The sequence below is a fragment of the Manduca sexta genome, chromosome 24 (assembly GCF_014839805.1).
Source record: "Manduca sexta isolate Smith_Timp_Sample1 chromosome 24, JHU_Msex_v1.0, whole genome shotgun sequence".
Lineage (NCBI taxonomy): Eukaryota > Metazoa > Arthropoda > Insecta > Lepidoptera > Sphingidae > Manduca > Manduca sexta.
The window spans coordinates 340,365-361,426 of NC_051138.1; the positions used below are offsets into that span (position 1 = coordinate 340,365).

At 38.4% G+C, this 21,062-nt stretch overlaps 3 protein-coding genes across 6 annotated transcripts in view; all 3 read right to left on the minus strand.

The window, feature by feature from the left end:
* Positions 1–971: 971 nt before the first annotated feature.
* On the minus strand, positions 972–3,111 carry LOC115450731. Its single transcript, XM_030178815.2, has 2 exons — positions 2,598–3,111; positions 972–2,349 (listed from the first exon to the last, which is right to left on the minus strand). Exons 1-2 carry the CDS (start codon positions 2,728–2,730, stop codon positions 1,058–1,060), a joined length of 1,425 nt encoding a protein of 474 aa, XP_030034675.1. The 5' UTR covers positions 2,731–3,111; the 3' UTR covers positions 972–1,057.
* A 2,853-nt stretch (positions 3,112–5,964) lies between these two features.
* On the minus strand, positions 5,965–17,297 carry LOC115450739 (U4/U6.U5 tri-snRNP-associated protein 1). Of its 4 annotated transcripts, none has more exons than XM_037442379.1 (16): positions 16,996–17,296; positions 16,721–16,771; positions 14,306–14,444; positions 13,417–13,577; positions 13,009–13,141; positions 12,724–12,829; positions 12,271–12,405; positions 11,809–11,922; positions 10,540–10,740; positions 10,109–10,237; positions 9,823–9,910; positions 9,423–9,559; positions 9,038–9,211; positions 7,480–7,582; positions 7,081–7,249; positions 5,965–6,992 (listed from the first exon to the last, which is right to left on the minus strand). In XM_037442379.1, exons 4-16 carry the CDS (start codon positions 13,517–13,519, stop codon positions 6,641–6,643), a joined length of 1,944 nt encoding a protein of 647 aa, XP_037298276.1. In that variant the 5' UTR covers positions 13,520–13,577; positions 14,306–14,444; positions 16,721–16,771; positions 16,996–17,296; the 3' UTR covers positions 5,965–6,640. The 4 variants fall into 4 exon arrangements, with proteins under 4 accessions (XP_037298276.1, XP_030034695.1, XP_030034694.1 ...); XM_030178835.2 differs by having other exon boundaries at positions 13,417–13,580; positions 16,996–17,295; XM_030178834.1 differs by lacking the exon at positions 16,721–16,771 and having other exon boundaries at positions 16,996–17,297.
* Positions 17,298–18,113: 816 nt separating this feature from the next.
* LOC115440471 overlaps positions 18,114–21,062 on the minus strand; it is a 60,050-nt gene continuing 57,101 nt past the window's right edge. Inside the window, exon 62 of the mRNA XM_037442375.1 lies at positions 18,114–20,982. Coding sequence (XP_037298272.1) covers positions 20,859–20,982 — 124 coding nt within the window. The 3' untranslated portion in view covers positions 18,114–20,858. The remainder of the gene's footprint in view (positions 20,983–21,062) is intronic.

Sequence of the window (21,062 nt, forward strand, 5' to 3'; positions counted from 1 at the left end):
TGCGCGCCACGCGCCTGCAGCGCCGCCGCTCGCCGCGCGCGCGCTTCCAGTAGACACGAGACCCCGCGCCGCCGCACACGCCGCACACACCGCATCACACAGCCGGTGCGGCGGCCCGCCACGCTCGAGCTGGTGCGCGCCACGCGCCTGCAGCGCGCCGCCGCTCGCCGCGCGCGCTTCCAGTAGACACGAGACCCCGCGCCGCCGCACACGCCGCACACACCGCATCACACAGCCGGTGCGGCGGCCCGCCACGCCCGAGCTGGTGCGCGCCACGCGCCTGCAGCGCGCCGCCGCTCGCCGCGCGCTTCCAGTAGACACGAGACCCCGCGCCGCCGCACACGCCGCACACACCGCATCACACAGCCGGTGCGGCGGCCCGCCACGCCCGAGCTGGTGCGCGCCACGCGCCTGCAGCGCGCCGCCGCTCGCCGCGCGCGCTTCCAGTAGACACGAGACCCCGCGCCGCCGCGCACAACGTATCACACTATCATTAGCTTCCATACCACATTTGTTGCTAGTCCAGTTTCAACAGTGCAAAATACAAAAAAACAAGACTCAAGCGCTCTGACGCACACTGTTGCTTTCATAATGCATGGCTACAAGTAAACGGGTGTCTTGTGCTAATGCTACAAGAGACATACGCATTTACAGAAAATTAATTTGCGGCTAGAAATGACTTATTTCAATAGCCATATTTAGGTACCTACTCAATACTTGTGATATTTATTATATTTATGATTGTTACTTGGTATCTGAAGTTGAACTAATCATTAAATGGCAATTTATTTTTATTCGTTTTTTATTTAATCAAAGTTAATAATTACTAATTAGATATAAATTTACTATAACTAAATAATAGTGACATGATAGAATAATGTGAAAATATTATTTGATTTAACATTAAAATATTATATCCTAAACTTGATAAACATAATATCTAATCTAAGACTTTTGATCAAGTACACATATATATCAATAGGCGATATTATAACAGTAAATAACAATATTTTAATCCCTTCCCTTTCAAGTCAACATAATATTATCATGTTTTAAATTACTTAATCCGCGACTTGCCGCGCTCCACACGACGCGGCGGCTTCGACATACGCGCCGCCATAGCCTGCTCCAACAGCTCGTCGATTATGGAGTACTCACTGCAGCTGGCTGGCATCCTGTTGCCCTCGATGACGATGCGCAGTATTCCTGGGCCCGATTTGCGCACCGTCCTCTGCTGGTAAGATAGCACGCGCACCAACGCTGCCACTGTCTCGTAGCCCAAGTTGTTAAACGAAAGGTTCAAGTAGCAGAGCACAGTGTTTCCCAACGAGAACACCTGCCGGTCCCTGGTGTCGGTCTCGTCGACGTTGAACGGGTCGGACAGCGTGCCCACCAGCTCGCTGGCCATCGTGTCCGCCTTCATCGTGATCGCGTCCATGATGCTCGTGTGATATACGCCCAGAGGGATACACGTGGTGCTTGTTTTCTTCGAACGCCCAGTAGCCGTTTTCCTCCTAACACTTCGGCTGCCATCATCAGGAGACTTCTCTTTCATCGCCGCCGACAGTTCTCTCACGAATCTCTGGAAAACTTCTTGCTTCAACCGCATATGCTCCATCATGCGCTCCCGCTTCGTCAGCAGTTCGTCGTACGTCAACGCAAACTGCATGAGACTCTGCAGAATGCTCGTCGCGCCGTCGTCGTTTATTCTGTTTCCACTGAGATTTAAATATTGTAGCATTCGATTACTTCGTAAAGCTTCTGCGAGCGCGCATGCTCCTTTGTCGGATATTTGATTGGATGCAAGAGACAGTAAGGTTAAAGTCTTGGAGGCCGGTTGAGGGTGCACTAGCTTGACGGCGATGCAAACGCAGTCGTCGTCGGTAAGCGCGCAGCGGATGAGGGAGACGCGCCTTAGATGCGCAAACTCGAACAGCTGGTAGTAGTTGTGCTGCGGGACGTGAGTGTTCTCTAGTAATACCTCGGTGACGTGTGACTGCGGCAGGAACTTGGCCATCTCGTAGATGATCTCACCTTTGAGCGGCACCCAGCGCATGGTGATCCGGCTCAGACATGTCTGATAGGGTATGCAGAGCGCGATGATCTTGATGAGCAAGCGCGGTACGGCAGGAGTCTTATTGAACTGTAGCTCGACAAGGCGGCCACCCAGGTCGAACACCACTGTCACTACTACCTCGTTGGGATCGCCGAACAGCGCGCCCCCTGTTGTCATCGACTCGTCTTCTTTCTCCTGAGAGTCGTGCTGCGCATGTGACGTTTGGTGCGATATGGCAGACTTGCCCTTCGCAGATTTCTTGCTTTTCTCTTCAGTCTTGCTGACGTACTCGTCTAGAAATAGTTTATTAAGTATGTTAACAAGTTTTATAATTATAGGATAATACTATATTGCAGTTGCTCCCTACCATTTACTATGATGTTTTCATCATAGTTGTTTATTTTGTCGTTTATAGGGTGCGCGTGTATTGTACACATATACTATTTTGTAATTAAAATATCTTGATAATGCTTTACGTAAACAGTTTTTATTGATGGATAGTTACGATCCAATCTATGTTGAATAGTCTTTTGTTGTATACCTTGCACGATTTTGAGCACGGAGACGCTGAAAGGCGCCTGCAGTTGCACGCAGGCGTACGGTATGAACATCACGAGGTCTGCGGGCGTGGGCCGCGCCTCACTCACGCGCGCCTCCACCGATGTCTCCGTCATGATTATGAAATCTAATATTACTAAGAATTGCAATTTATTGTAGTTACGAAAATAGCTTCAGAAAACGATTTTTACTGTCTTTGTTTACAATGAAAAAGTTTTACATTAGACATTTTATATTTTTGTCACATAAGTATTTGAAAGAATATGGAAAAGAACATAGAGATGAAAGAGGTACATACAATGAGAATTATAATATAATATATGGAAAATATTATAATATATTGATGTGAAAGAGTATGCAATAGTAATAACATGCCTTCATTATACAGTACTACAGAAAGCATATTGGATACGGTCACAGCTACGCTAAAAGAGAATTATAATATATATTGAAAGCTACGGGTGTAGGGATACGGTCAGCATATATTTTAAAATTCTCTATGTACGGTCAGTACATTCTCCACCATCTTAGCACTTTCCTGATTTTCGATACAAGATGTGTGTGTTTTTTGATATGAGTTATAATTAAAAATTATAAACTCGACTTTATTCAAAAGTACGAATACTATAAAATAAATGTTAAGTAAGGAGACAGGTAATCTAAGATTATATCATATATAGATGCCGGAATAAAATAAAAGTTACCAAACATCTATTTCATTTATCCCGGATATTACGGCTTCTATATGAGAGTGAGTGAAACAATAAATACTTTATGGTTTTTAATTATTTTAAAAGATTCATGACATAAAATTTTAGGTTAGATACATTGGTTAAAATTATCCATCTAAATAAAAAATTCGATCTTTATATAGGAATGTCACATGACCTACATTTTGTGGGATTGCTTTTACTCTAGTGTCGAAATTGTTGGATTGCTTTGACTCTAGTGTCAAAATTTTTGTTGAGCGTGGCATGTCTGAAAGAAAATACCTATTAGAGTTGGTGACTTTCTACAGATGTTTTCCAGTACTTATTTTAGCATGGCTTGAATCATTATTCTGTGATACTAATCGAAAACAATTGACGCCATCCATGATTATGCATTAAATTAGGTAAATATCAAAAGCAATTCCAGATTATAAATTTAAAATTATGTTAAAACATTATAATTAAGGTCAGTCGGGGGAAGTGCGCCATAAAATTTTCATAGCTGGATTCAATGTAAAATAATTTCTTTCTGTGCTGAGTTAAGGATGTAATTTTATTAATTTAAGAATATTTGGTATTTGGTGATAACAACCTATAGCCGTTCAAGGAAATCGGACCGTAAATTAATATTTTGCTCAAAGTAAAAAAAAATGGTAGTAGGCACACTTGCCTCTGGAAATGGGGTAAGTGCGCCTGTGTAAAAAAAAACGCCAATATGGAACATTATAGAGAAAACATTCATTTTAGTCCATAGAGAAATAAGTTTTACTCGCATTGCTCTTGGATAATTTTTAATCACTCAATATTATAACAAACTATGGCTGTCAAATCAAATTTTGGGTAAGTGCGCCATATATTTTTAAATCAGGGCTTCAAAACATTTTAGATTTTTTTTTGCTATATTTAGGTATTAATTAATAATAGAGTTTTGTGGTAAAAAAATGGTAATCCTAATAAAAAATCCATTTTTTTTCTAAAAACTAAAAAAAAACATACAAAAATGTAGGAATTAACAATTTTGAATGCCTTATAACTCAATTACCTACTTAGAATTTGGCCTTATGACATTTCATATGTTTTAGCTGCATTATACCCAGATAACGTGCCTGATCGAACAGTTGCAACCTGGTCACGTAAAGTTGCTCTAGAGTCTAGACCAAGGTATTTCATTTTTTCTTTTGTAAAAACGAATAAACTAATAACTCAAAACAAAATACAATATAACATTTTAATAATAATAATTCATATTAGTGAAACATATTTTCAAAAAAGGTTGGTAATATATGGTTCAGGGGCAAGTGCGCCATACAACTAGTAACTGTGGCGCACTTGCCCTACTCGACAATTTTGAGGTAAATTTTTTCGCATTGCTAAAAAATCCTTTTAGTATATATAAATAAAATTCAGGCGGGAAGTTAAAATAAAAGGTTTAAACTATGTACTCACCTTACTGGTTTACAGAAATATGTTAAATATCTTAAAATATTTGATGTTATCTTTCACGGGGTCATCTCTGTTTACAGGGCTAAATGACACTTAAAATAAAATGGCGAATAAATCGTATTAAAATGAACAGAGCCATTTATGGTTTTTAGTGGAACTGTATTTCAGTTAGTAGCATAGATATAAGATTGCGGTAATTGTATAACATCAATAGTTTTCGATTTTTTTAGGGCAGGTGCACTTACCCCTTAGGCGCACTTGCCCCACCTGACGGATAAATATGTATAAAAAAATACAAAATATGTACATATAATATGGACCAAAAATTCAAAATATGGCAAAAATATGTAATATAAAACAACGATACCTTTCAATTTAAATAAACATTTTTTATTTTGAAAAATCAGTTATTGTTACAGTAAAAAAAAAACTTTAAAAATGGTAGCAAAATGTTGAATTCAAATTCTATAAAAAATATCGTTTTATCAAAAATAAATCATTTTTTTATTGTTCTATCGCGGTTATTTGTATTATATTTTTCTTTCGACGTTTCGAAGACTGCAGCCCTTTCCGACGACCAACACCTTAGTCCGCCCCGTGACCATGAAGGCTGCAGTCTTCGAAACGTCGAAAGAAAAATATAATATGTAGTAGCGCAAATGTAGGTATGTAAGTACGTAAAAATACGACAGGCAAGCAGCTCAAAAAGTCACGTACCTACGTATGATGTTTGAAAATATGGATGATGGTGATATTTTTTTGTAAAATATGGACTTAACCTTAAAATACGGAAAAATATGGAAAATAAAAATTAGTTTTTCACAGTCCAAATACGATAATAGATGTAGAGAATAAGTTCTAGAACGAAAATCGCGTAAATTAAAAATATGTATATACATATTAATAATTTATGCTAATAAATAGCAGTGATAGCCCAGTTGGTTGTGGAATTAGACTGTCGAGACGAACGTCCGCAGGTTCAAATCTCAAGAGCACACTCAAATTAAGTAGACATGTTACAATAATTCCGATGAAAATTTAGATGAATTAATGAAGCATAACTAAAATCTGCGATTTTTACGACGTCTGTATGAATTACTTGTTTTGTCGAGATTTGTATTGCATACATTAAGAGAGGTGATAGGACTATGTCCAGTAATATTGCTCACTTCATCAGAAAACAAATAAAACAAACCATTCGCCTAAATTAGTTTATTGTTACCTGATACATTATGAAAATATTCAATCAAAACGGTACGTGTAAAGTTTTAGATCTTTAGTTGTATCTCATATTGAGAGCTGGTTGATATAGGTGTAGTCCGACTACAGCAGAATGAGTTTTCCATACCACTGAACGTCCATGTTTATTAGTTTGTTACCTCTGACTACCTAAAATGTTGAACCTATTTCAGCAAATATGTAGCGCTGCGATTGTGGCGGTCCATAGAATAGCCTAAGGTATAATATGGCGTCACAGGTAATAAATTAATTATAACAATTGTTAAGCATTTCTATCAGTGTTTGAATTTTGCGGATTATTTTTAAAGTATATGTAACCTCAATATTATTGACGTAATACGATATGAAAGAGACTGAGGTATACGTTCTTTTTGTGGCTAGTACTATAATGTTCCGTCCACATAAGTATATGGTTTGATTACTTTTGAAGTACAACACTAGAACAGTTTTAGTCAGCAGTACCACCAGAGTCTAGGCTCCAGACTATAGTCACCTACGATACACATCACACGCGTTTATTGTTTAAACAAAGCAATCTAATTGGGTGTATGAAAACACGTGGCTGTGTAAAGTGCTGGAGTTTGGATGGAACAATTTCGTACTGCTGTATTTTGTTTGTTTGGGTGGTGGGTTCCTACGTGTTAGTTTCCCGCTTGGTGCCGCTGAGCACGATGTACGGGGAGTGTGTCTCCCGCTGCTTCTCTTGCAGCATCTGTAGCGTGCCGAGCGGCGTGTCTGTGGAGCTCATTTTCTTCATCAGCCCTTCCTGTATGGCCTTCTTGATGCGCTTCTCCTGCTTGTTCTTGCCGGGACCCTTCCCGTGGAACTTGTGCGAGAGGTAGCGGAACGCCTCCTTAGGGCAGAGCGCGCGGCCCTCGTCGTCTACGTAGTCGAGCTTCACGCTCGGCCTGAAATTGCTCTTTTCGCGGAAATCTTGCAGCGGGCCCGAATGTCCGCGCTCACGACGCCCGTATTTGTCGTCTTCCCTGTGGAGGAATAGTCATTTATAGTTTCGAGTGGTTTGTGGATGTTTTTAAAAAGAATTGTTTGAGTGGTGAGGGTGTCGGCACGTACGCGTAGGTCTTGTCCTCGATGGAGTAGTGCGCGGCGAGCAGGTGCGCGCGCGCGGCGGGCGCGTGGTGCGGCGCGGCGCGCGCGAGGTAGCCCTTGGAGCGCGCCAGGCGCAGCGCGCCCGCCACGCCCGCGCCCAGCGCCGGCTCCGAGCACAGCGCGCGCGCGCCCTCTGACACAAACACCAATACCATTAGGGTACGAACAGATTCTTTACATCATAACTGACAACATACTATCATATTTAATTCCTTCTAAACCTTATGAAAATATAGCTTATGATTATGTCTCACAATTATACCTTCTAGTACAGTTTAAAATTCAGATTTTTTAAGAATCTTGTTGTTGTTTAATGTGATACGGTTATGTTATTGAAATATATCTGCACTTCTAATCCCATACCAGAGGTGAGGTCGGGCGGTTTCTCGTTGTCGACGTCGACGCGGCTCCACGCACCCGCGTTGGATTCTGTTTCCGTCTCCATTTCTGGCTCCTGCTCCAACTCCTAAACAACATTAAAAATAAATGTCAATAAAAGTGATAGCGGTAACAACACAAATTCAGTTTGAAGTAGACTTACACTCACACCCGAACTTTGCATGTTTTTTTATTAATGCATGAGGCCCATGGCTGACACATAGGTCATACTCGTGAACAGGTTCTGCTTGTGTGAACTGTCCTGGCCATTTCGCTTACTATATCGAGTATTAGGATGTATGTATATATTGGAGGACTTAAGATTCAATCTATACTATTATATAAAGCTGAAGAGTTTGTTTGTTTGTTTGTTTGTTTGAACGCGCTAATCTCAGGAACTACCGGTCCAAACTGAAAAATTCTTTTTGCGTTGGATAGCCCTTTATTCGTGGAGTGCTATAGGCTATATATCATCACGCTATACCCAATAGGAGCGGAGCAGTAATGGCTAATCTCAGGAACTACCGGTCCAAACTGAAAAATTCTTTTTGTGTTGGATAGCCCTTTATTTGTGGAGCGCTATAGGCTATATATCATCACGCTATACCCAATAGGAGCGGAGCAGTAATGGCTAATCTCAGGAACTACCGGTCCAAACTGAAAAAATCTTTTTGCGTTGGATAGCCCTTTATTCGTGGATTGCTATAGGCTATATATCATCACGCTATACCCAATAGGAGCGGAGCAGTAATGAAATATGTTGCAAAAACGGGGAAAAATTATTAGTTTTGAGAGCTTCCGTTGCGTGCGCTGCGTAAACGGTTAAAGTTATGCAACAATGATGTATGACGGGATTGTTCCTCTTAAAAAGTTCTAAAAAATATATTATAAAACAAAGTCCCCCGCTGCATCTGTCTGCCTGAACGTGTTAAACTCAAAAACTACCCAACGTATTAAGATGAAATTTGGTGGAAACAGTTTGAGACCCTGGGAAGAACATAGGCTCCCGGGAAACTACTACTTTTATAACGGAAAACTTTAGCCTGAAAAACTTTATAACGCGGGCGGAGCCGCGGGCAAAAGCTAGTTATATCATAATTCTTAAGAGGGTTGTACACTTTTATGGGAATTTAACATTTATTTATTACCTATTTTGCGAGGTTTTTGTTTTTTTCTCTGTATCATGCACTATACAGATTTTGAGAAGAGTAACACTAAAGTTTCTTGGGCGATTTTCTCTGGCGAGAACTGCTTTCCGAACTGGTGGTAGAGATAATATTGACGGAATCCAAATAATGTAACATTTTACAGGTTCAATTAAATTATTTCGTTACGAAACGTTTATTCATCTTATCCTATATATTTTTTTATTTTTTAAGGCATTATAGTTTGTAAAAACGACGTGCTAGACATTCCGACAAGACATGGTCCCGGTGTCGCATGGACTTCGCGCAGCTGCACAGTACACGGACACGTACGCCACAATAGATTTTAATGAAGCTTTCTTCATAGTAAGGATTCACAATAGCTGTAACGCACATACCATAGCGTCTCCGAGCTTGTCCCTGTTGCCGGCGAGCCCGTAGGTGGGTATGTCGCCGAGCGTGCGGCAGAACTCGGCCGTCGCGTCAAACACCATTGCGTCACCCTCGCCGCCGCACAGCTCCACCTCGGCTGCCGTCGGCTCCTCCTTGACACGCTCCAGGATCTCTTCCACCTGGAGGTACAAGAAGACAGATCTGTTGGTATCGTGACAAACCAAGGTTTAAGTATAACTCATACCTCATAAATATTTATACTGCCTAATTTATGTAGAGTAGCGAAATATTTGTAGTAAATAAATTTGGATTACAGATTTATATCGCAAAAATCCTGTTTGCCTATATTTATGTGAAGAACACTGCTGAGGCAATGTGACAAGAGCTCACCTTAGGTATCTTCCGGTCGGGCCCGGCGGCCCCGGCCTGGCGCAGACGGCGTGCCCGCGCCAGCGCGGCCTGCAGCTCCGTGTCGGGCTCCGTCTCCTCCTCGTCCACCGCCAGCGACAGCTGCGACGGCTTCACGTCTGTCCAATAACGACACATCCACATACATGCAAGTTAGGGAGATTCGTACTCACGTAATCTAATGTTAGGCATACAACGTTTTTTTATCTAAATATATTTTAGTGATTTTGTTATTTATTACAATTGTTTGTCCTAGATAACATTCGCAAAATAAATAACCAGAAAGGGATACCCCGTAATAATAGCATTTAAACTGATACATAACGGGACACCATAATGTAATATTTCAAATATTGCTGTGATCTGTAGTATATATAGTTACCGGTGTCGTCGGTGTCGAGCGGCGCGTTGCCCGCGTCGTAGTCGTCTACGTCGATCGGCTCTTCTTTAGCCTTCTTACGCATCTTGCCCTGAACAGTGATGTATTTTTATAGCATTCTTTCAATATCTTTATTTATTAGGTTGCCTTTGAAATAGTTATATTTATGTGTAAAATTGAACATATACATTTAAATTTAAAAAGGCCTATTGCATTTTACTTGTATATTGTAAATAAAAAATGTATGAAATATTTATCCGAGTGATATGAAAAACTTCATTGAACACACCTTTCTCTTGGGTTTCTTGAACTTAGCGTTGATCTCGTGCTCGTCCATGTAGTCGGAGGCGATGCGCAGCTCGGGCAGCTGCAGCGACTCCAGCCGCTTGTCCGCACCACCCGCGATCAGCTCTTGGCGCTGGGGGGCAGGTACAACTCATTTACTAACATTTTAGGCTATGGATTAAAACAAATCTAATTAAAAACCGGAAACTCTGCCGTTGTAAAGTATACAGCGTGATTAAGTGTTTGTATATTTACGACACGTTATATTTTTATTACAATAAAAAAACGTGTACTACATTAATTTCACTTAATTAAAAATAATTACGTATACTGAAAAGAGTGAGGTCTCTTTTCTGAACAGGGTGTGGCAAAGTGGGGGTTAATTTACAACACATAAATCACTTTGTAGCAATATCGTTTCTGCATCGCTCTCACCATCTTATCCCTCATCTTCTTGGCTTCGATGGCGTGTTCGTCTCCGATGGTGAAGCCGCGGTCCTTGTCGGCACGGCCCTTGTGTATCTCGTCGTCGTACTTGGCGAGGACGGGTCTCTGGAACCCGAGCGCGGCCTGCAGCTCCGCCTCGTCGTCGTACGCCTGGTACCCGGCGCGCGCCTTCTTGCGCTCCAGAATGTTCTGTGGGAAATGTGGATACAATAACTTATTTACACTTCATACAGTAAATGTAGGATATGATGCAGATACATGAAGAATAGGGCTTAAATGAAGACTACCATTAAGATCCTGTAATGATCAAGCATATTGTATCATTGACCGTTGCATTGTTGCTTATCTATACTATTATATAAAGCTGAAGAGTTTGTTTGTTTGTTTGAACGCGCTAATCTCAGAAACTACCGGTCCAAACTGAAAAATTCTTTTTGCGTTGGATAGCCCTTTGTTCGTGGAGTGCTATAGGCTATATATCATCACGCTATACCCAATAGGAGCGGGGCAGTAATGGTTAATCTCAGGAACTACCGGTCCAAACTGAAAAATTCTTTTTGCGTTGGATAGCCCTTTGTTCGTGGAGTGCTATAGGCTATATATCATCACGCTATACCCAATAGGAGCGAGGCAGTAATGGCTAATCTCAGGAACTACCGGTCCAAACTGAAAAATTCTTTTTTACGTTGGATAGCCCTTTGTTCGTGGAGTGCTATAGGCTATATATCATCACGCTATATTCAATAGGAGCGGAGCAGTAATGTCTAATCTCAGGAACTACCGATTCAAACTGAAAAAATATTTTTTGTGTTGAATAGTAGGTACTTTGTTTGTGGAGTGCTCAAAGTTATATATCATCACGCTATGACCAATAGGAGCGGAGCAGTAATGAAACATGTTGCAAAACCGGGGAAAATTATGAGTTTTGAGAGCTTCCGTTGCCTGCGCTGCGTAAACGGTTAAAGTTATGCAACAATGATGTATGACGGGAATGTTTCACTTAAAAAGTTCTAAAAAATATATTATAAAACAAAGTCCCCCGCTGCATCTGTCTGCCTGAACGTATTAAACTCAAAAACTACGCAACGTATTAAGATGAAATTTGGTATGGAGACAGTTTGAGACCCTGGGAAGAACATAGGCTCCCGGGAAACTACTACTTTTATAACGGAAAACTTTAGCCTGAAAAACTTTATAACGCGGGCGGAGCCGCGGGCAAAAGCTAGTTTAGTATAAACGCCACTGAGCCGTGCATACCTTGTTGTATTTCTCGTTGTCGACGATGTTGACGTTAACGAGAACGTCCTCCGCGTCTTCCGCCAGCACGTCTTTATCGGCGAGAGTCAAGATCGTCTCGCGCTCGTCCACCAGCTGCAAGATTTATAGCCAATTAGTACAAAAAAGCTAGATTTTATATTAAGAATCTTCTTTCCAATGTATTGCTTTCCTAACGCTCGGTCACGAGCGGCGGTGCGGGTGGCGGAATAACAATTGTATGGAAATGTATCAAAGGTGTCCGACATTCCCGTACAATCATTTTTCTCGCTAATGCCTGCGCCGCTGCTCATGGTTGAGTGGTTATTGAGAGAAGCTTATTTACATAATTTTTTGGATCAGTTAATTATTTAATTCTGATTATAAGCACTATTAAATTACTATATACGCATTACTATTGATACTAGAATAAATAAAGATAATAGCGATATTGTGTGTACTAACAGCGTCGATGTCGTGTGCGACGCGCAGGCCGTGCAGGTCGTTGGCGGAGTAGGAGTGTGCGCGGGAGTCGCGCTCCTCTTCCGCCACCAGCGCCGACACCCCGAACACAGAGTCCATCTCGTCCAGCATCGCCGCCTGGGCAACACATAATCTATTAAATATAATTTAGACATAGTGGCATATCCTTTACCCGTTTCAGGGGTAGAAAGATGTATAAGACCCAATTATCGCCGGTTATGTTAGGTCCCAACTTCTTTGTAATACGAGACAAACCTAATAAAGACAGCATAAAAATCCAATATCTCTTTGGACAGCCCAGAAATTTAACCGACTCCGAGACATTCAGCGCCGCTTGTAATACCGAAGTATAACTACACCACTAAGGCATAACGATTATATAATCTTTTTGTAATATAGAATGAAGTTGTAATAGTAAGTGATAAAGTACAATACCCTTTTGGCGGCTTCTCGTTTCTGCTTCTCAATTTCGCGGGATCTTTTGACCCACGCCGAGGCGTCGTCTTCATCTGATTCATCAGCCAACAATGTTGTTTGGATCCTGTTATAAAAGTTAAAAAATTGTAAAGAAACTTCAAATTGGTTCAATGAGGTCATTGCGCAATTTTTTTAAAAATTGTGTCATTACCAATGCCTGTCTTTATTGAGAGATAATATGTAAGTGTTGCAAGGAGGGGGTATTATATTGAAATAACACAAAGGAAGAATTATTCAACTCACCTCTGTTCAATTTTCCTCTTTTCCTTGCGCTCTTCTAATTTTTCCTTCAATTTTTCTGTCTTCTTTTGTTTGGCGATGTTCGCGGCGGGCTTGTGGTAGAATTCGCCGAGGTCATCTTTAATTTTGCCGTCATCTGCCAGAGTCAAATTGTTACTTAGTATAATACACTAATTGTTATGTGTTAACATAGCTATTTAGCCTGCAAAAATAATTACGATTGATGTTTAAAGGTAAATTTTGATCCAAATCAAACTCATTATGAGATGTTGAGAAGTCTTTGTCCAATACTAGAAAATTTACAGATTAGCAATAAAGTATATAATATGTATATATCATTGGTATATTCGCGTTGGCAGGGCGCGAGTGCCTTATTTCTGAATTAAGAAGACAGTTGGCTCAAGCACTCACCAGCAGGCTTTTCTTTCACTTCAAGTGGTTTGAGTCCTAGCTTGGCGCGAAGGGCGTTGGTCTCCTCGATGGAGAGGCTCTCCTGGGCCGCGCCCGACGCCATAGCCGGCGACTGCTCACGCTCGCGCTCCGGTTCGGCTTCGGGCTCGTTCGAATGGTCCCTGCTAGTTTTATAAATATTGATAATATCGCTTTTGCAAGCTGATATTCATTCCAGATTCCAGTGAGTAGTTTAAAACTGAAGACTAATGCAGTATTTAATTATAGTCAGGTAACATTAGACTATAATAATGGCGCATAAATTTAATGGATATCTAATAATTATTATGCTGCAAAATATTTTTTTTATGCTTATTTCACATTACTACTATCATACGTGCGAAAGTTTGAGAAAATGTTTGGATGTTAGAAGTAAACGCAGAAACAACTAAATGGATTTGGCCGATTTTGGCATAAGGATAGAACATATCTTGGACATTGGACACATTCATTCTATTCCAATATTTTTTTCCCATGGGAAATAATTTATTAATTTGATTTTTTAAATAAATAGTGCTGGCGTCGCACAGAGTTTTGTCGACTTTTGTAGGGGTAAATACGTATCACGCGTGCGGAGCCGCGAGCAGTTGTTCCTTAATAAGTATAGTGTAAAAAATCTTTGTGTAACAATAAATTAAAAACATTTTACATTTTTTAACTATTATAAGATGGATAATTATAATTAATTATTTTATTGGTTGTATATATTACATGAACACGACTCGTGTTTTAGCATTAATATAATACTATAGTTTTAAGTATCTTTCTACCTAACAAAGAAGTATTTAATAAGTCTATTCGATGTTTGATTTCATACAGAAGCGTTTATTGGTTAGTGTGTCAATGTTACCTATAGCCATCGGAGTCGTAGTTACTGCGGTGTCGGTCGCGGCTGCGACGGTCGCGGTCGCGCTCCTCGCTGGCGCTGGTACTGCGCGACGCGGCGCCGACGGCATCCCGCAGGTGCGAGTCCACCGGCACCTCCTCCACTGCAACAACAGTGCATGCTGTACTTTAATACTATATACATTGCGTTGTTTACTTAGTACATAAAGGTTGACGGGAATATGTTGATTAGACATCTTCAGAACTGCTGTGGTGATTTCTTTTAGTGATTTAAAATTTACAAATAAGGGAACCCTATTGCGACTGGTGGGAAATTTGATACTAGAATTTGACCTATTTTCAATTGTTACTATGTCAATCAAACTCATTAGCAGTAATACAGCACTAAAGATAAAGATAAAGCACCATTTTACAAACTTCAAAGAATAGTCAAAACATCAATAAATCTTAGAAAAAAATTAAAATGTAATGGGAGGCTGATACTGTTCTATGTCTGTAAATTCCAAGTGAAGTTTTAGCCCAACTATTTAATGTTAATATAAGGATTTTCTTGGTCTTAATAATAAATAAATATGCTAGCTATGGTAGAACAACAAATATTTTCAAATAATGAATGGTGAGACCTAGTCAAATATATAAAAATTATAATTTTTGCTCCCTATAGCTTAAATTCACTTTGAAATACCGTATATGATAAAAGAAACAAATATTAAGCTTTTTATTAAATAGATTAATAAAATATAAATGTTTAGCTATTGGTTAGTACTTAATCACAGTTCATTTATTAAAGTTTAATTATTTCGTGATTTTCTTCATTTACATGTATTGCCCAAATTATCTATTTCTTAACAATGTAATGTAAATAATGATTACTAAATAGAAATAATAATTATCATAATGAGTTTGCACTTTTATATTATTTCTATAGCCAGTGTTTATTAAATAGTAAAGAAGTTTTAATTATTCTGAACATCCAAATTATTTAGAACTATTCAGAATTATTTATTGAAACCAGCAGTTAGTGACTTAATGTCATATATGTATAAGGCAAAAGTATGAATATGTGTCAAAGAAGAAACAAAATGTTACAATTAGAATACATGCATGAATATCAAATCATCAGAATACTGGGAGAAGATTGTAAAAGCCTTTACATAGGCCAGGATATAACATAAATTACTATTTTATTGAACTTATTGAGTTAATATTAATTGGTGATGGAATACTCAAAACCAGACTTGAAGGGAATTTGTTGATCAGATATATATTATACTTTATATACTTGTTATACTAAAAAATGTAAGTATTATCATGAAATATGTCAACTTTCCCCAGTTTTTGCTGGAAAATAACATATTATGTTATAAAATGGATATAATTATGTATACTAATCAATTAAGTAAAAATTACATTGCCCCAAAATATTGCATATGTCAAAAATTTATGAATGTGGTAACAATTTTATTATGCACCCACTGAATGTAATTAACCATAGAATGATTCATGGGCTTAGCTATGTTTTCAGGCAGGGGGCAGCAGTAAAGCAAAACTAACACCAGCCTAAAGCAATGGCTGTATGGAACCCACAACATTCCACCTGACACAAGTGCTTAGAGGCCATGTTTGCAGTGTACCTGTGTCACATTAGCTGAACTGAACTGATTAGCCTGGAATGAAGAGTGCAAAGCTCTCGTGCTCGTCGCCAGTGAAGATTTCAGTAACATGATCATAGATTGTGTTGTCACCATGTTCTACAGTCAGAAATCTTTACAGAAGAGAGAGGCGGCCTAAACATTAATGTTGCAGCACCCAAGACAGTCTGATAGTATATTCCCGGCTTTGTTGTAGGGTTGAAGATGTCAACTAATCACACTTATCTGGCGAAACCCAGTATCATTCCTGATACATAAAGGAGGACTACCACTAACCCATGGTTAATATGGCAGTGCAGGGCGTAAAGAAGGACTAAGGTAAAGGGCACAGTTCAGCATGTCACTATCTGGATGCTTACCATCCCTATAGGCGACATAATGTTTAATCATATGAAAAGTGATGACAATATAACTGCATAGTCACATCTGTATGGCTCTGTCAATCAGCGAGCATAGTTCTGACAAGAACTAGTGAATCTGTTCATTAAACCTGCAGCCTGCTTGGGGAAGACAATGGCCCTTCCCTGGCTTCGCCTACCTGCACCCATACAATTAATCCCTATTTGAAAATTGTTACATTACTATATTTCTCAACCAACATACTGGATGCTTTGCAGCTGATTATTGCAGTGCAGTAACAATGTAACAAGTCCATTGTTATTTGTGTCATACTTTCAAAATATGTCTTGGATATGTTGCTTCTCCTCCACAATAGCAGTTTTTCCGTATAACAACTCGGACAAGGCAGGTTTTAGACCAATACCTACCTCACAGCAGCACGGACGTGACGCGGTGGCCCATCGCGAATGCCACCGAGTCTGAAATAATGAGCAAAATATGCCATTATCATGTCAAATGGGTATACAGCCAACACCATTGATGATTTCCATTGTTTCCATTGTAAATACGTCACAAAACATGATTTGTATATGCTTCGCACAAAACCGATCAATATCCTTGCACAAAAATAGACCAAAATATTATAAGAAAATCATCATCAGTGGATGGCCTTTCACAATTAATACCATAAAATTTAACTAACCGTCAGATGAGCGATCTTTTTTACGATCCTTGTGCTTTCTATGTCTTTTTCGATCGCGCTCCTCGCTGTCGAGGGGTGACCGCGACCTACTCCTGTGTTTTTTCTTTTTCGACTCCTTCTTATGCTTCTTTGAACCCATGATTACGTTACTCGGCAGCTTGGCCCACAACTATTAACCGTAAGGTTTGTAAACAGGACACTTGTCACTTGCTACGTTGTTTATAAGGTTACACTTTTGCCGTAAATGCGTAGAAAAACAAACACGCTCCTTGATCAACTTTTGGCAGGTCGTCGCCATTTTGTAGTGGTTGACAGTTGTAAATATGAGAATAAAAACGAGCTAAGGAATCCATGAATATACATCCATGGATTTATAACCGATTTCTTTTCATCAATAATTTATATAGTTTGCTAATATTTTACTTTGACTAATAAATACGTCGGACAACATAGTATCATTGTCATTTCTGAAACGAATAATATTATACAAATACTTACTCTATATTAGCCAATGGTTTGGCAAATATATAATAAAAAAAAACTGGTATAAATCATACACCTTCTATTTTAGGCAATAATAAACATGAATCAATGTATAGTGCGTAATACATTAAACTCTTTACATTAATTTAAATTATTGATTGTCCACCCGCATGAATTATTATTATAAGTATCTACTCATTTATAAGCACAAAGAGGAAGGTCCCATGGAAGAATTCAGAATTCTTTGAATAACCATCATAATGTCATTTTATACTACCTATTTATAAAACAGACAAAGCATTTCTACAGCCAATATCTTTTACGTTTTTTATTTATGAACCGCATTATAGTTTTATCTCACAATTTTCTCTCTTTATTGATCTAATAACTGAATTAAAATGCTCAATCAATTCTCTTTGTCATCTATCTTATAACTACATATTTACAAGTGATAAAAAGGCAACCGAACCAATAGCTACATTATTAACTTTTCATGTAGATTGTTAAGGTGGATTGTATGAATTTAAGGAAAAACAATATTATCATTGTAGACCGTTTCTTTAATTGAAATATTTGTGTTTAAAAATATATTTTTCAACCCATACTTAATTGATATTGGCAAAGAAAACACGTTGTATTTAAAATATTTATTTAGAAAATAAAACAAAGTAGCATATAACAATTTAAAGTAAATAAACAGTTTATGCAGTACAAAATACACAAACCAGTAAATAATTTCTAGATTTTTCCATCACTTCTGGTTGTATGAAATTAAATAAAGATGTTAAAAATAATTTTAATTTGTTATTCATAAGTAACAATAATAGTATAGTTAATAACAAAAGGTATGAATTCAGTAAGTAATCATTGTCTATATAATTATTAACATGAATTATATAAAAAAAGTTGAACTCAAATTTATAACTTATATGTGACTTATTGCAGGAAAAATTTTGTAGTAAGTCAATAGCTGCCATAAACAAGTGAAGTGATTCTACATTAGTTATTAAAATACTTATAGCTAAACCCTGGTACAGAAAAAACCTCTCGATGAGGTGGCAAGCAAAACCAGTTATACTAATACAAGTGTGTTGGCAAAGTCTAGAAATTATAAGATATTATTCATAAGACATAACAACGTATCATAAAATAATAGTCTTTCAGTTTCACATAACTAGTGCACTGCGTATAAAATCACAATACATGTAACAACTTGACTGGTCTGAAGTTGTCAAGGTTGGCGCCGATCGTATCATAATAGTCCGAATGCTTGAAGTTGTTAACTTCAGACCGGTCGCGGTACACGGCATGTATTGCAATATTGATTCAAAAATTGTTTTATTATGCGATGCTATACTAAGTAGGTTATTCGTATTAAAAATACACTTTTCGCTAGCCATTTCTCCTAAAGGCTATTTTTGTCATGGGTCGTAAAATACAATTTTAAAAATAATTTAATTATATTTACAAGTATAAACAATTTTATTGATAATTCATATCACGGAAATTTTCTACAATACAATTCTATATAGATATCATAATTTCTTTTCACTTATGCTACCTATCCATTAAAGTAAAGCGGAGCTGTGAGCTAAGAAATATTAACCAATAGACTGCATAAAAACAAGACATTTGTATTTTATACAATCTTAGTGATTGATGTGTTTTCCTACTCAAATTACCTCTCAATTTTTATTAGGAAAAATAACCTTTAAGGTCAGTTAAAATTTATATTTGCTGACATTGTGGATCGCGAGCTTCAACGGCGTGATCTGTTATATACGCAGCTAAATACCGACTAACCTACTGCGCCAGCGAATATCGAGGATTCAGACCTTTAAGCAAATTGAAATGCACTTGAGCAAAATACAATTTCCTAGGAATGTTTTCTTACAAAAATAAGTTTCATTTCTGTTTCGTAAATCGAACGATATGTATTGCATTAGTTGCCATGGAACTGTACAGTCTTTAATACATAATATTAAAAACAAAGCTACATATTAACAATATTTGACAAGAAACAGTAGAAAATATAGTTTAAAATATATAACTTTGGTTGTAGTTAAAACCTCTAAAGAATTGTAACTTTTCTCGTCAAAGCAGCCATCGGACTTCAGAGATCGGTAGCAATGATAACTTTCAGCCGCGAAATAATATTAATGGATTTTGAACATTTAACAATATATGCATTTATAACGAAATAACTTAACCGTGAATGTACTATGTTGTTATTATTGAAGTGACTGAGTGAATACCACCTAGGGAAAGAATAAGATTGCGGTAAATGTTCAAAATATATAGTTTAAAACTCTATGATTATGTGGGATTCTTGCGCCATTTGCAATTACCACTGAATTACTAATTACCCATCAGTCCTTGTACCCAGAAATTTTTAAGCGAAAATACCCAAATTCGTAACTAACAAGAATGACAATTTAATTGCGGTTCAAAGTACCAGTATTAGCCATGTTTAGTTGCAAAATTCGGGTACAGTGACTTAAAGCCCGGGCGTGTATAAAAACTAATTAGAATTCATTCATCATCTCTCGCGTCATCACAACATATTGCTTATCGTTCTCTATTCATTGGCACGAAGGTCGTTACTAAATATTCTATTACGTATAGAGCGGAAGACCATGTTCAAACCATTTGGTTGCATTATATCTATATGTATATTGCTTTATAATAAAATATACAACTACACCAAACGTTTATGGGTACTGACTTATAAAGTTGACCGCTGGCGTGACCTACACCACAATCATTTATAGGATTTTAACATTGGTAGACCACAATAAAGTTGATCAATAGATTATAACAGAATATTATTGGATGCGGTATTGTGCATTATATTGGGGGTACGTTTATATATCAGTATCTATACTTTGTATATTTCAAATCGGAATGATTTGAAAATGTAGAATTTTTGTTCAATTGAGTATTTTTTGTTTATATTGGAGCTGATTTTTAAATGTTCATTTTAAGAACAATACTTTAAAACATATTATTATTACTTTTACATTGTTTTTATATTATTTGGTAAATTAAGGTGCTGCTTATATCACAGTTTGCACAAGAAATCGCAATGTCATAAGCGTTGAGTGACAGTGAAAATACATATTAAAAATAATAAAAGTTCCATCTTTATTTGTTTTTTAATACGGTTGTAATATATTTGATAAAGTAGTCTCTTCTAGTTTTCTTGGAACCTTATCGTAGGAAATTCGGACATAGTGTACCTAAACATCAGTCCGATTTTGATTCGGCGGCGTGTGGCCTGAAAATCGTTTCAGGTGATTTTTCCGTATCGGAATAATTCGGGCATGTTTTATGTTTAGATATGTAGTTGCACCTCCTGGGCTCAGTGGCGCCCGCGCGGCTCACAGCAGCGCGAGCGCGGGCAGCAGGCGCACGGGCGCGCGCGCCGCGCCGCTCTCCCACGCCGCCGCCGTGCCGTCCGCGTAGCACGCGAACAGCACCTGGCTGTCGCTGCTGTACGACAATCTGCAACGCACATCACACATACCTAGTACGACGCTATCTCACATATTCCCTAAACTGGATTAATTGCCGATCATCCTATA

Coding starts and splice junctions, on each gene's coding strand:
- LOC115450731 (XM_030178815.2), bottom strand. CDS start 2,730: ATGACGGAGACATCGGTGGAGGCGCGCGTGAGTGAGGCGCGGCCCACG. Junction 2,350..2,597: donor CGTGCTCAAAATCGTGCAAG/GTATACAACAAA, acceptor AACTATTTCTAG/ACGAGTACGTCAGCAAGACT.
- LOC115450739 (XM_030178833.1), bottom strand. CDS start 17,134: ATGGGTTCAAAGAAGCATAAGAAGGAGTCGAAAAAGAAAAAACACAGG. Junction 13,581..14,305: donor TACGACTCCGATGGCTATAG/GTAACATTGACA, acceptor TTATAAAACTAG/CAGGGACCATTCGAACGAGC. Junction 13,142..13,416: donor AGTGAAAGAAAAGCCTGCTG/GTGAGTGCTTGA, acceptor TGACTCTGGCAG/ATGACGGCAAAATTAAAGAT.